This window comes from Sardina pilchardus, chromosome 4 (assembly GCF_963854185.1).
Source record: "Sardina pilchardus chromosome 4, fSarPil1.1, whole genome shotgun sequence".
Taxonomy (NCBI): Eukaryota; Metazoa; Chordata; class Actinopteri; order Clupeiformes; family Clupeidae; genus Sardina; species Sardina pilchardus.
The window spans coordinates 38,519,076-38,534,075 of NC_084997.1; the positions used below are offsets into that span (position 1 = coordinate 38,519,076).

A 15,000-nucleotide genomic window follows, 5' to 3' on the forward strand; every position below is an offset into this window, starting at 1 on the left:
TCTACTTGTCTCCTGATCCTGATAATAGTCTTCTGTCCTCTCTCCATCTCTCTCCCTCTCCATCTCTCTCTCTCCTCGCTCCATCTCTCTCTCTCTCCTTTATCTCTCTCTCTCCTTTATCTCTCTCTCCATCTCTCTCTCCTTCTCCATGTTTCTCTTTCCCCCTTCATGTCTTCCGATCCACCTTCTTTCCTCTCATTTGTCAGTGAATGTGTGTGTTATACTGTACGTAATAATTAGAATAAGTTTTGATTAGAATGTGCGTGTGTGTGTGTGTGTGTTCTTTAGCCCTTATGCCTCCCACCAACCTGACGGTGCAATCCCAGAACTTCAACCACACGCTGCACTGGCTCCCTGCTGCAGATACCCCACCTGGGACAGAGTACTGCATTTACCTGGGCTACGGGTAAGACACACACACACACACACACACACACACACACACACACACACCTGAGACAGAGTACTGCATTTACCTGAGCAACAGGTAAGACACACACCTGGAACAGAGTACTGCATTTACCTGGGCAACGGGTAAGACACACACACACACACACACACACACACACACACACACACACACACCTGGGACAGAGTACTGCATTTACCTGAGCAACGGGTAAGACAAAATACACACACACACACCTGGAACAGAATACTGCATTTACCTGAGCAACAGGTAAGACACACACCTGGAACAGAGTACTGCATTTACCTGAGCGACAGGTAACACATACACACACACACACACACACGGAACAGAGTACGGCATTTACCTGAGCAGGTAACACACACACACACACACACACACACACACACACACACACACTCACACACACGAAACCGAGTACTGCATTTACCTGAGCAGGTAACATACACACACACACACACGCACACAGGAGAGTGTACTGGTGCTGTAACGACAGTCACCAAGATGATGGATGTTGCTAAGTTACTTTGAACTAGGCATATGGAATACCTTTACATCCACACATGACAACAGTAAACAGGTAAATAAAAAAACGAATAAAAAAACATACAATCCACTTCCCCTTCTAGCGACAGCAACCAATCAGACACTCTTCTCAGCATTACCAAGGCAACATCACTGTCGGTGTCTGTGTTCATGAAGGACATCTTTGAGGAGTACACGCTGTCCGTGTGGGCCAGGACCAACAACCACTCTTCACTCCCTGCCACAACCACATTCGAACCAATCAACAGTAAGAAACACATGCGCATACACACACACACACACACACACACACACAATCAAACACACACATAGGCAACAAAGGCAACTTCATCCAGCATTTCTGACAGCTCCGTTAGTAGTGCTGTTCTCTCTCTCTGTGTTAGATAGATAGATAGATAGATAGATAGATAGATACTTTATTGATCAAGTGTTAGCGGCGCTAGCTCCTCTATAGTGAACTGTTCTCTCTCCCTGTGTTAGCGGTGCTCGCTCCTCTATAGTGAACTGTTCTCTGCGTTAGCGGTGCTAGCTCCTCTATAGTGAACTGTTCTCTATGAGTGGTGCTAGGTCCTCTGTAGTGAACCGTTCTCTCCCTGTGGTAGCGGTGCTAGCTCCTCTATAGTGAACCGTTCTCTCCCTGTGTTAGCGGTGCTAGCTCCTCTATAGTGAACTGTTCTCTGTGTTAGCGGTGCTAGGTCCTCATGTAGTGAGCTGTTCTCTGTGTTAGCGGTGCTAGCTCCTCTATAGTGAACTGTTCTCTGTGTTAGCGGTGCTAGGTCCTCTATAGTGAGCTGTTTTCTCTCTCTGTGTTAGCGGTGCTAGGTTCTCTATAGTGAACTGTTCTCCCTGTGTTAGCGGTGCTAGGTCCTCTATAGTGAGCTGTTCTCTCTCTCTGTGTTACTGGTGCTAGCTCCTCTATAGTGAACTGTTCTCTGTGTTAGTGGTGCTAGCTCCTCTATAGTGAGCTGTTCTCTCTCCCTGTGGTAGCGGTGCTGGGTCCTCCTCTGGTGCGTGTGGAGGGATGTGGGGACTGTCTCCATGTCATCAGCACTCTGCTCCATGGCGACGGTATCAAACCTGAAGACTTCGAAATCTACAGCAGAGCAGTGAAATTTAACATCCAATGGAGGAAGGCAAACGAGGACACGGTATAAAAACACACACATATACAAACACACACACACACACACACACACACACACACACACACACACACACACCCACAAGCACACCATGATACAGTGAAGAAAAAACAATGGACAAACAGTATGAACATACACACACACACTTACTCACACCCTATCATTGTCATGAGAAAGGTCAAAATGGCTTGTGTGTGTGTGTGTGTGTGTGTGTGTGTGTGTGTGTGTGTGTGTGTGTGTGTGTCTGTGTGTGTGTGTGTCTGTGTGTGTGTGTGTGTCTGTGTGTGTGTGTGTGTAGGTGAGACCCCTGCAGTCTACGGTCAAAGAGACTAAGATAAATAACCTGGTTCCTGGAGAACGTTACTGTGTTAAGGTGGTGCTCGATTGCACCTCCTACCCAAACACTCTCGCCTCTGATTGGCAGTGTGCTTGGACAAGCCCCGCCTCACGACCGGCAGGTAAGCAGGCTGCCACTTGTTTAATTACACACACACACACACACACACACACACACACCACACACCACACACCACACACACACACAAATTACATAGATAGAGATAGATAGAGATAGATAGATACCGTAAAACTTCAAACAATAGCCGAGTCCCAAATAGACGCATGTCTCTTTTAAACGCCCGGTGTGACTACAGATTTGGGGTTATAGGCCGGTCTCCAACAGAAGCCTGGTCTGTTTTTTTTTTGTTTCGAGTTGTATTTATTCTTCTTATACCCGTCAGATCGTCTGGTGGTGGTGATCATCGATGGTACAGATTGCGCACACTAAATTTATAATTGCATGACTGCGGAGGTGAAAGCCAGCTATAGAGTTCCAAATTCTTAACTTTTTTCGACATTGGCCTATGTCCTGCATTATTTAATTAATGCCATTTTGTTAAATTTGCGCACTAGACAACATATTCTATCACGAACTTTCTTTGTTTAGTTTCACTTTCTCTCGTTTCTCCACGTTTCTCCGCGTTTCTCTCAATACCATGGCGGAAAAGAAAAAGACTTGATTTAAATGACATTTAAGCTGACAGTTGTCAAATTTGCCCAACAAAATTCGGGAGAAGCAGCGGCAAGATATTTCTCGGTTGATCCAAAGAGGGTGCGTAAAGGCTGAGCTGTAACTGTCTCCAAAGAGGGAGAGCCCTGCGCATCTGGTCGGGAACTACGCAAGCAAGGCAGGCAAGTGGAGGAGAGCGACGAGGAGGAGGAATTCGCAAATCAACTTGTAGCCTAGTTGAGGATCACGGTGATAGCGATTAATAGGATCATTTTTAATCACACGATTGCAGTTGTTTTACAGGGTAGCATTCATTCTTTATTGTTGATGTATTATCAGGGGCAACAAGTTCACAGGCTCGATGGTAACTTGAATTGTTCAGCCCGCTGTCACATCGTTTCGTTATTTTAAGCTGCCAATAATTTAAGACATAGCCTATTATAGTAGGCTAGTTCTAATATGATCTGATTTGTGAAACACATTCGAATTATAGGCTAAATAAAGTAGCCTACCCTACTATAATGTGGTAACCTCCTGTTGTCATGCTTTCTGTCTGCTTATGCTATTGGGTAGTTATTTCTAATCCTACAATAAACCTACACTCAACTAACACCACTAAATTAAACGCCTGTCTCATATAGACGCCTGTCTCAAATACACGCCGGTGCATTTTGGCGATTTGGCAAAATAAAAGCCCGGGCTATTGTTTGGAGTTTTACGGTATACAGGTCCTTCTCAAAAAAGTAGCATATTGTGATAAAGTTCATTATTTTGTGTAATGTACTGATAAACATTAGACTTTCATATATTTTAGATTCGTTACACACCAACTGAAGTAAGTTCAAGCCCTTTATTGCTTTAATATTGACGATTCTTGCAAAAAAGTAAAGAAAACCAACCCCTTCTCAAAAAATTAGCATATTTCATCCGACCAATAAAAGAAAAGTGTTTTTAGTACAAAAAAGTCAACCTTCAAATAATTATGTTCAGTTATGCACTCAATACTTGGTCGGGAATCCTTTTGCAGAAATGACTGCTTCAATGCGGCGTGGCATGTAGGCAATCAGCCTGTGGCACTGCTGAGGTCATATGGAGGCCCAGGATGCTTCGATAGCGGCCTTAAGCTCATCCAGAGTGTTGGGTCTTGCGTCTCTCAACTTTCTCTTCACAATATCCCTCAGATTCTCTATGGGGTTCAGGTCAGGAGAGTTGGCAGGCCAATTGAGCACAGTAATACCATGGTCAGTAAACTATTTACCAGTGGTTTTGGCACTCTGAGCAGGTGCCAGGTCGTGCTGAAAAATGAAATCTTCATCTCCATAAAGCTTTTCAGCAGATGGAAGCATGAAGTGCTCCTTGATAAAACACAGTGGACCAACACAACAGCTGACATGGCACTCCAGACCATCACTGACTGTGGGTACTTGACACTGGACTTCAGGCTTTTTGGCATTTCCTTCTCCCCAGTCTTCCTCCAGACACCTTGATTTCCGAATTACATGCAAAATTTGCTTTCATCCGAAAAAAGTACTTTGTACCACTGAGCAACAGTCTTCTGTGTAGCCCAGGTCAGGCGCTTCTGCTGCTGTTTCTGGTTCAAAAGTGGCTTGACCTGGGGAATGCGGCACCTGTAGCCCATTTCCTGCACACGCCTGTGCATGGTGGCTCTGGATCTTTCTACTCCAGACTCAGTCCACTGCTTCCGCAGGTCCCCCAAGGTCTGGAATGGGCCCTTCTCCACAATCTTCCTCAGGGTCCGGTCACCTCTTCTCGTTGTGCAACGTTTTCTGTCACACTTTTTCCTTCCCACAGATTTCCCACTGAGGTGCCTTGATACAGCACTCTGGGAACAGCCTATTCGTTAAGAAATTTCTTTTTGTGTCTTACCCTCTTGCTTGAGGGTGTCAATGATGGCCCTCTGAACAGAAGTCAGGTCGGCAGTCTTACCCATGATTGCGGTTTTGAGTAATGAACCAGGCTGGGATTTTTTTTTTTTTTTTTTAAAGGTTATTTTTTGGGCTTTTTATGCCTTTCATTGGACAGGACAGTAGAGAGAATGACAGGAAGCGAGTGGGAGAGAGAGCTGGGGTGGGATCTGGAAAGGACCACGGGGTGGGAATCGAACCCGGGTCGCCGGTGTGCGGTGCAGGTGCCCCAGCCAGTTGCGCCACGGCTGGGGCCCAGGCTGGGAGTTTTTAAAAGCCTCAGGAATCTTTTGCATGTGTTAAGAGTTAATTTGTTGATTCAGATGATTAGGTTAATAGCTCGTTTAGAGAACCATTTCATGATATGCTAATTTTTTGAGATAGTAATTTTGGGTTTTCATGAGCTGTGTGCCAACATCATCAGTATTAAAACAATATAAGACCTGAAATATTTCAGTTGGTGTGCAATGAATCTAAAATATATGAAAGTTTAATTTGTATCATTACATTATGGAAAAGAAGGACCTGTAGATAGGGATAGATAAATATAGATAAATATAGATAGATAGAGATAGATAGATAAATATAGATAGATAGATAGATAGATAGCTGGATAGATACTTTATTGATCCCCAAGGGGAAAATAGGGCCTGTTTGTGTGCAGTTCATGGTGTGTGTCAAGTCAAGGTTGTTTATATAGCGCATTTCATACACAGAGGTCATTCAATGTGTTTTACATAAACAGAACCAAACAGTAATAGCAGATAAAAGCATAGATAGAAAACACAGTAATGAAAAAAGATCATAAAAAGAAAGCATACATCAAGGTAAAATTATTTAAAAATAAAGAAAACATAAAAAAACTCAAGGTGGAATGATTGAAAGACAGATAGCAGAAAGCATCTGAGAACAGTTTCGTCTTAAGTCTAGATTTCAAACTGGCTGCAGTTGGGGCCTTTTTAATGTCATCCGAAAGTTGGTTCCAGAGCTGAGCTGCATAGCAGCTAAAAGCTTCTTCACCATGTTTAGTTCTTACAGCAGGTTTTACTAACAGGTGTTTCTCCTGAGACGTGAGAGAACGAGAAGGTGTGTACTTCTGAAGCATGTCTGATAGGTACAGTATTTAAAGGAATTAACCGGAGTAAAATGCACTTTAGAACAATTTACGGATGATTGGGAGTACATACGTTGAGTTGACATCAAATCATGTCATTCAGATGTGTTTTGAGAAAGTTCGATTTTACCGTTTTTAGCTAAAACTCGTTAGCCTGGAAGTGAACCAGGCATGTCCTTTCGCCGCTACAAAAAGCTATATTCTTTATGTGGTCGGATAGAGAGTCCAGAATGAATTTCATCGAGTCAGTACCTTTCCGGAAATGTTGCTGAAATGTTCCTCTAAAGATGGCGGCTGCAGCAGCGACATTTCCGGAAAGGTACTCTCTATCGGAGCACATAAAGACCTCGGGATACTTCGGGAGAACCCTAGCTGCTGCATTTTGAATCATCTTAAAGAGAAACTATGCAGTATTGGCGATTTCATCTCAAGTTTCAGTTTCGTTTTTCATTTTCGCTCGTTTTATGCTTGCATATTTCTCTGCAGAGCTTCCCCGACAGCTTTAGCGTGTATATTTATACATATATAGGCTATATATAAATATATAAATTGCAAGCGTGGTTCTTCTTGTTCCTTACGCGTCTCAGCCTTCCAGATGTAAACAGGATCGATCGTCTCCTGAACAAACTGCAAGGTTGCAATAGCGGATAGGGACACTGGGGTCGGGAGGAAATATTACTGTTTTCGATAAAACTGGTCAGTAAGGCAAAACAACGATTTCTAAGCGATTTTATATGGAAAAAGTTGCATAGGGTCTCTTTAAACTGTTTGGTGGTCTGTAAAAAGTCCATAGCAGTAACCAACCCTGCGGGGTATTCCATCAAGCGAGCTAACCGTAAATCGCAGCTAACTTTGATAAGCCTCGCTAATTTTAGAGAGAGTTCGGTTCCATTACTCCCGCTAACAGGAATCTCAGCTGAGTTGCTGGGGTAACATATGCTTCTGAACTAACCTGGTCGGTGGCAGGCTAACTGCCGAGCTAAATTAATCTGTGTTGCAAAAAAAAACCACCAGTCGGAAAACGAGTCCCAAACCGTTGGTTCCGTCAACCTGTGCTTTCGTCACCTGTAGCCTACAACTTAAAAAATAGAAGGAGAAACTTTTTTCCGACAGTGTTGCAAGCATTGATTAAGGCTACCTATTCGCTAGTTTCAAAGAATTTCGGAAAATTATGCAACTTACATTGTTTGAACTTGATCTGTGTGTGGTCCAAGGAATCTTGCGGCTCTGCACAGAGTACGTCTTCCGTGGTGTCATGCGCAGCGTAATAGGATATCAATCTAGACATGTTTTGCGTGTTCTCAGGTTCGGTTCCCATGCCATGAATTTACATAGGCTATGTTAACACATTAATATTGTCATGTTTAGTTATACTCTTTAATGAAAGGCATCACTATTGATAAAGGGTCATGTACAGTAGCTTGTTCAGTGACAGTAGGCAGGCTGTCATTGGGCTATACGATGCAAGGCAAGCCAGCCGCCTAATTCTGTAAAGGCTATAGCCTAATAATTAAAACCGCTTCATATAGTCTATCTATTGATTAGGCCTATAGTTCGGATATCAAACCAACTGTATTACACAAATTAAATATGAAATGACATATTCAAAGCCAATATTGCATTTCAGATAATTATATTTCACAAACACTTTGGCAGATATGCTTATGGGAGACAATAGGCTAGGTTTTCTCCCAATACTCCCAGGACAATAGGCTACTAATTTAGGCTATTTTATAACCACCGAAAAAAGATTTCAGAGTGAACCCTTTTAATCTACAAACGTAGGTTATCTTTATTGTTGAATAGCCTATGCCAAAGTTGTTTTGAGTTTAAATAGCCTGCTTATTCACTCGTTTTGTTCAGAGTGAAGACAATCAAAGTCACAATTCAAAACATCATAATTAGGCTGTTTAGCGATTTACAGTAGGCTAGCCTACGATTTCGTTATTATCATTTTCTGTAGGCAACTATCTTTTTTTTTCACTCGGTGTTCAATTTGATTAGGCTACTTTCGATGAAAATCCTGTAGATGGCGCTAGTAAATCGAACTGAAATCGTCTAGTTTGCCTTAATTTTACGACATATATCCATCTTTTCGTCAATCTACGGTTTCGGTCTACTTATCTACCTCGTGCACGAGTAGACATGAAGCTGATTTAAACCTCGTTTGAATAAACGAGGCGAAGATGCAGCTAACATAAGTTAATGGAACGGCTTCAGCCCCAAGTAAAAGTTGACGCTAGTTCAAGCCAGGTTATTTTTGTTAAGCGCCGCCTTTATAAGCGACGTTAGTGGAATACCCCCCCTGCTAGAGATAAATAGATGAATGAGTTTTTCTAAATCATGTTTTGACAGCAGCCCTCTAGGTTTGCCAATAGCACCTAGCACCACTGCTGGAAAAAAATCTAGGGGAAACACTGCTGACACAGAAATTCAAGGGGACCATAGTTATTTGCGACAGAGCTCAGCAGATTTGTGTGCCATCTGCATAGCTATGATATGAAATCAGATTATTTTGGATGATTTGTCCAAGTGGGAACATATAGAGGTTGAATAATAGTGGCCCCAAGATCCACCCCTGGGGAACACCACAGGTCAAGGACGTTGGTGTTGAGGTACAGTTGACGATGGCAACAAAAAAGCTCCTTTCTTGTAGATTTGAGTCAGTTGATATGATTTGAGCCAGCGTTTTGGTTCGTGTGCGTGGCTACAAGGTTTGACAAAAGTCAAGTCTACAGGCTAAAACACTTGAGGTTAGCCAAGCTACCGTGTCATCTATGCTAGCTGGTAGGAAATGGGACAAACAGCATTCAGAGACTATTACCCAAAAGATCTGCGGAATGATTGAAAAAGACATGCTGCCCCTTGACTTTGTAAGCGGTGAGGGCTTTCACAGTCCCGTCTCGACAGACCATAACCACACGCATGAGGAGCGCGTCGTCAAGATGGCACACAGTGAGTTAGACCTGCCTTGGCCAGTGCGTCTTTTACGCATTCTGAAGGAGTCTGTTTTATCCATTGGTTTTATCGTGTTGCAGTCTACTAGGCAACATTCCGCATAAGATGGGCTAAGATTTGGAAATACATCTACATTTCAGGAAGAATCTTCAATGATAACAGATAAGGTGATGCAGCATCTCTTCGGAGCTGTCATTCTCTTAAATGAGCCGCAGCAATATTTGAAACGCGCTTCTAACGCTAGACAAGCACCTTTATTTTCAACGAGATCATCTTGTACCCAAACCATTTTGAAACTAAGGAGCCATTTGTCCTCCACTCACATACAAGCTCATCGGCGTCAAATGCTGCACTAAGGTCCAGTAGCACTAGGATTGATGTTTTACCTGAATCTGTGTTGAGGCGTATGTCATTGTAAAACCTTGATGAGAGCTGTTTCAGTGCTGTGATTTGCCCGAAAACCAGACTGAAAGTAATCAAAAAATCATTTGACGATAAAAGACTACTTTTTAAAATAATTTTGCCAATAAAAGGTAGATTGGATATGGGCCTGTAATTGTTTAACATGGAGGCATCCAGGTTATTCTTCTTGAGCAGTGGCTTTACAACAGCTGTTTTCAGTGACTTAGGAAAAGTGCCAGACAGCAGTGATGCATTTACAATGTGAAGGACATCTGCAGCTACAGCATAAGATGAAAAACAGTTTTGAAGACAGGTGTAGGCAGAGTGTGTAAGACATGTGGAGGAGCTGACAATCTGTACCGTGTTTTCAACTGTCAAGTTTCCCTCTGTTTGTAGCTGGAAGTTCCGGATGTTGAATTAGTCTGATTTTGTGACTTTTACCTTTGAAAAAAGATGAAAACACATTGCATTTATTAGATGAAGGGATGATTTGTTAACTTATCCACAGTGGAAAATAAAACACGAGTGTTATTTGAACTTCTACTGATGATGTTACAAAAGAAAGGTTGTGTTGCTTTGCATATACGAGTTATATGTGCGGAGCATCTCTTTATGGATTTTATAGTGGATCTGAAGTTTGTATTTACGCCATTTTCTTTCAGTCTTCCTACACACTTGTCATTCATAATGTTTGCCGTGTGTGTGTGTGTGTGTGTGTGTGTGTGTGTGTGTGTGTGTTGTGCAGGGCTGTATCTTCTGGGCTGGTCGGTGGGGACTGTGTGTGTTGGTGTACTGCTCATGATGCTGTCCAGCGGTCTCTACTACAGTGGCGCCATCTGCAGGCCAAAGCTGAAACTGCCCCAAAACCTGGTGAGAAACTGTCCTTTGCTCTTCTCTATACTGTTCTCTCCTGTATTTATGAGTGTGTGTGTATGTGTGGTGTTCTCTCCTGTATGTATGAGTGTGTGTGTGTGTGTGTGTGTGTGTGTGTGTGTGTGTGTGTGTGTGTGTGTGTGTGGGTGTGGGTGTGGGTGTGGGTGTGGGTGTGTGTGTGTGTGGGTGTGTGTGTGTGTGGGTGTGGGTGGGTGTGTGTGTGTGTGTGGGTGTGTGGGTGGTTCTCTCCTGTATTTATGAGTGTGTGTGTGTGTGTGTGTGTGTGTTTGTTCTCTCCTGTTTTTATGAGTGTGTGTGTGTGTGTGTTTGGTCTCTCCTGTATTTATGAGTGTGTGTGTGTGTGTGTGTGTGTGTGTGTGTGTGTGTGTTTGGTCTCTCCTGTATATATGAGTGTGTGTGTGTGTGTGTGGTGTTTTCTCCTGTATTTATGAATGTGTGTGTGTGTGTGTGTGTGTGAATGTGTGTGTGTGTGTGTGTGTGTGAGTGTGATCTAGCCTGGAAAACCAGCGCCAACTGCTGGACGGCAAAATGTTTTGCCTGCATTTGGGTCTGGCGTCGGACCACTGTACATTTTGAAAACACTGCCCTGAATCTGGCAGATGGCAACTAAACCAAAACAACGCAGAGTTTTGAATCAACGCGGGCGGGGCAGAGGGCTCTGGGGCGGGGTTTTGAGGGAGCGTTGGCCTATAGGCACAGACACGGTTTGAAAGACAACGGGTTGTGCTCATCAACAATGTTCCGTTGTATCCATTCATCGGAGCCAGACTAAATTAGACATCCAATCCATTTAGGCTGGTTTATCAGGCTAAGTGTGATCCACATAGCTGCAAATCCACTCCAAGAGGTGTTTCTGTGGTTGACTGAATCTGATAATACAGTGTGTGGGTTGTTAGTTAGTGGTAGATATGATCTTTGTGTGTCTGTGTCTGTGTGTGTGTGTGTGTGTGTGTGTGTGTGTGTGTGTGTGTGTGTGTGTGTGTGTGTGTGTGTGTGTGCGTGTGTGTGTGGTGTGTGTGGGGGGGTGTTTGTGGTAGATATAATCTTTGCCTGTGTGTGTGTGTGTGTGTGTGTGTGTGTGTGTGTCATGTAATGTAAGGTTCTGTTAGTGTGGTGTCGTGAAATACAGTGTGTAGTGTAATATAGTGAGTGTAGAATAGTGTAGTATAGTGTATTATAGTGTGTGTTGAATAGTATAGAATAGTATAATAGTATAGTATAGTATAGTGTAGTGTAGTATAGTATAGTGTGTAGTGTAATATAGTGTGTGTACTGTAGAATAGTGTAGTATAGTATAGTATAGTATAATACAGTGTGTAGTGTAATATAGTGTGTATAGAATAGTATAGTACAGTCTAGTGTCCAGGAACTGTATTCACAAAGAATTGTAGGGCTAAAAGTAGCTCCTAACTGGCGAATTTAGGAGGAACTCCTAAAAATAATGGGCTTGTCACTCCTAACTGTAGGGCTCCTAATCTTTTTCACTAAAAGTACTTTACGAAGCATTTTAAGCCTAAACGTAGCTCCTAAGTCTAGGACAGCTTAAAAGAAGTCGAGAGGACTCCTAACTCAGTAAGACCTACAGTATTCACAAACCGCTTTTAGTGGCATTTCATGTGGCGATGTAGTGAAATGAACGTGCGGTTACAGGAGCTGTCATGCGAGGGAATCATTGTGCATTGCAACATGCAATAATGCCACCGACAATCAAAAAACCACCACCTCCTCCTCTGCGAATGTAGGCTTCATACAGATGAATTTAAAACATGTTGCAAAGATACTGCTCCAGTCCATGTTTCAGTATGCTCCTAGGCTATTTGCTTTACTCTTTATTCATTTAGGCTATGCCCATTTATTCATAATCTTCCATCCTTCACAGTCCGATATAGCGCACGCATTCTCACCAGCTAAGACCTGACACCTGTCACTCAACTCGTCATCGAAGGGGAGGTTTTTACCATCATTCCCGCGTTATAATCACCAGCCAATCAAGGTGGTCACTTTCATCAAGCTCGTGCATGAGTAATGACGTCAACCATAGCAACGAAGACTCACTTTTAGTTTAGGAGTTGTTGTTTCTCTTTACTAAAAGTAGGTCTGAAAGGCTTTGTGAATAACTTTTAAGAGAAAACTCCTAACTAAAATCTTTTAGTGCGATTTAGGAGTACTCTTAGTGTTAAGATAAAAATTGTTGTGAATACGGGCCCAGGTGTGTAGTGTAGTGCCCCCCCCCCCCCCCCACAGACACACACACACACACACACACACACACACACACACACACAGTCGCCACCCGTCACCATGTTTTTTCTTCTTAGTGTTTGTTCTTCTCACCACGTCTCTGTTTCCATCTTCATGTCACACAATACGCCTCCTCTCACACACACACACCATGCATTCTCACGCACTGATCATACACACACACACACACACACACACACACACGCAAAGGTGTGTTGCTGCGTGCCTGAGGCCTAGAGCAGTGTTTGAGTGTGTGTGTGTGTGTGTGTGTTGTGGCATAAATGTGGCATTGGGGAATTCACTCTTCTCCTATTGCACCTGGTACTACACACGCTTCAGTGCTGTAGCTTCGCAACAAATTACAGCCAGAGTTTCCTATTTCCTAGTCTACAGTTTTCCTCTTCAACATGATTACAGCTAGAGTTTCCTATTTCCTAGTCTACAGTTTTCCTCTTAAACATTATTACAGCTAGAGTTTCCTAGTCTACAGTTTTCCTCTTCAACATTATTACAGCTAGAGTTTCCTAGTCTTAACAACAATAACTCATTTGTAGCCTACAGTTTTCCTCTTCAACATTATTAGGCTATAATGTTCTACGTTCAATGTACAGTAGGCTACACTGCGAGACATACAGTATGTCACCTAAAGACAATAACACATTCACCTTGCGGTGAGGGCTTATTTGAACTAGACGGCTCAGAATAGGCCTACGTCTTTTCATTTTGCACTGTATGGCTGTTACGTCGCCCCCTTTTGGCGCTAGGGTTTAGGGCGATATAACTAAAAAGGTAGAAGTTACCGTCTCCTGGTTTCAGCACTTCACAACACAACAAGAACTTTATGCAAAAAGGTTGAATTTATTTACAAAATTATAAACATAAGAAGCATTACCATAGACTTCAGGAGGGGGAAAGGCCAAAATAATAAACCAAACAGATTCTACTAATTGGGAATGGAAATTAACTTGCCTCAAAACCAAAAGATAAAATTAACAACAGAAACTAACCTCACTCCCTAACTAGCCAGAAACAGGAGAAAAATAACACGGTTCAAAGTAAATGGCACCCAAACTCCCTACAAAGCTTCACAGACAAAAACAGAGAACAAAGAAATGGCTCTATGCAAGCATGCACCCATGCAAGCATGCAACAACACAAACATGCAACAATTCAACCATACGACCATACGACCATGCAACCATGCAACCATACAACCATGCAATCCAATAACAAGACCAACAACTGTCTGAAACAGGAGAGGGGGAAATCTGCAGGGAAGAGGGCAGACAGGTTCTTATCCACTGCCTGGTTGTCTCTTCAGCCAATGGGAGCACACTTCCAATAACGATCCCAATCACCTTCAGCATGTGACCTTAATTGGAGGATTGGAAGAGCAGAGAGAGACACACACAGGAGAACACAGCACAGTATGCAACACAGACACAACAGATACAACATGGTTGTAAAATTTAACAATTTATGTAATCAAACATAAAAATAAATATATACGTCTGAGGACGTAACAATGGCTGACAGCCGATAAAGCTTTAGGCTCAATTTCAATTCCAATATTTCTTATATTTGAGTTAAGTAAGTGCCTGCAGGTGGGGGCGTGTCTTATATTTGAGCTTAATCTACAGCAGAAGTAAGTGCCTCAGGTGGGGGCGTGGTTTATATTTGAGCTTAATCTGCAGCAGAAGTAAGTGCCTCAGGTGGGGGCGTGGTTTATATTTGAGCTTAATCTGCAGCAGAAGTAAGTGCCTCAGGTGGGGGCGTGGCTTATATTTGAGCTTAATCTGCAGCAGAAGCAAGTGCCTGCAGGTGGCTATCACAATAACTGAACTCAGCTCTGGAATAAACTATAGATTGGAAAATATAACAGTACTTGGCAGTATAATGCATGGAACTGTTGAATATATATTGGCTGGTAAAAATGTTGAGTGGCTGGTAGATTTTAAAATCTACCTGCCACAGTGGCAGGTGGACAAAAAAGTTAATTTCCATCCCTGACACACACACACACTGGAAGTGAACTCACATTTGCTAAAGAACAGAGAGAGAGAGAGAGGAAGAGAGTGAGAGAGGAAGAGAGTGAGAGAGGAAGAGAGTGAGAGAGTTCAGTTGAGTTTATTTCTTTGTCTCAAAAATGGGCAATTTGATTGCAGACAGGATCACATACCACACGACAATAGACGCAACATATTACAATACAAACACAAAAAGAATAATTTAGTTAAGATAGGTCTGACAGTGCCTAAAAAGATAAATCAGTAAAAGATAAAATCCAGTAAATAAGTTACGTAGATAACAGGGGAGGAAGTGAATGGGGGGGTCTATCT

At 42.7% G+C, this 15,000-nt stretch overlaps 1 protein-coding gene across 1 annotated transcript in view; it reads left to right on the top strand.

Annotated features, from left to right (window-relative positions):
• LOC134079077 (interferon alpha/beta receptor 2-like) overlaps positions 1–15,000 on the top strand; it is a gene marked incomplete in the record, with an annotated part of 21,721 nt that overhangs the window by 1,101 nt on the left and 5,620 nt on the right. Inside the window, 5 exon segments of the mRNA XM_062535247.1 lie at positions 289–406; positions 1,060–1,223; positions 1,964–2,124; positions 2,417–2,576; positions 10,272–10,396. Of these exon segments, the coding sequence (XP_062391231.1) occupies positions 289–406; positions 1,060–1,223; positions 1,964–2,124; positions 2,417–2,576; positions 10,272–10,396 (728 nt within the window).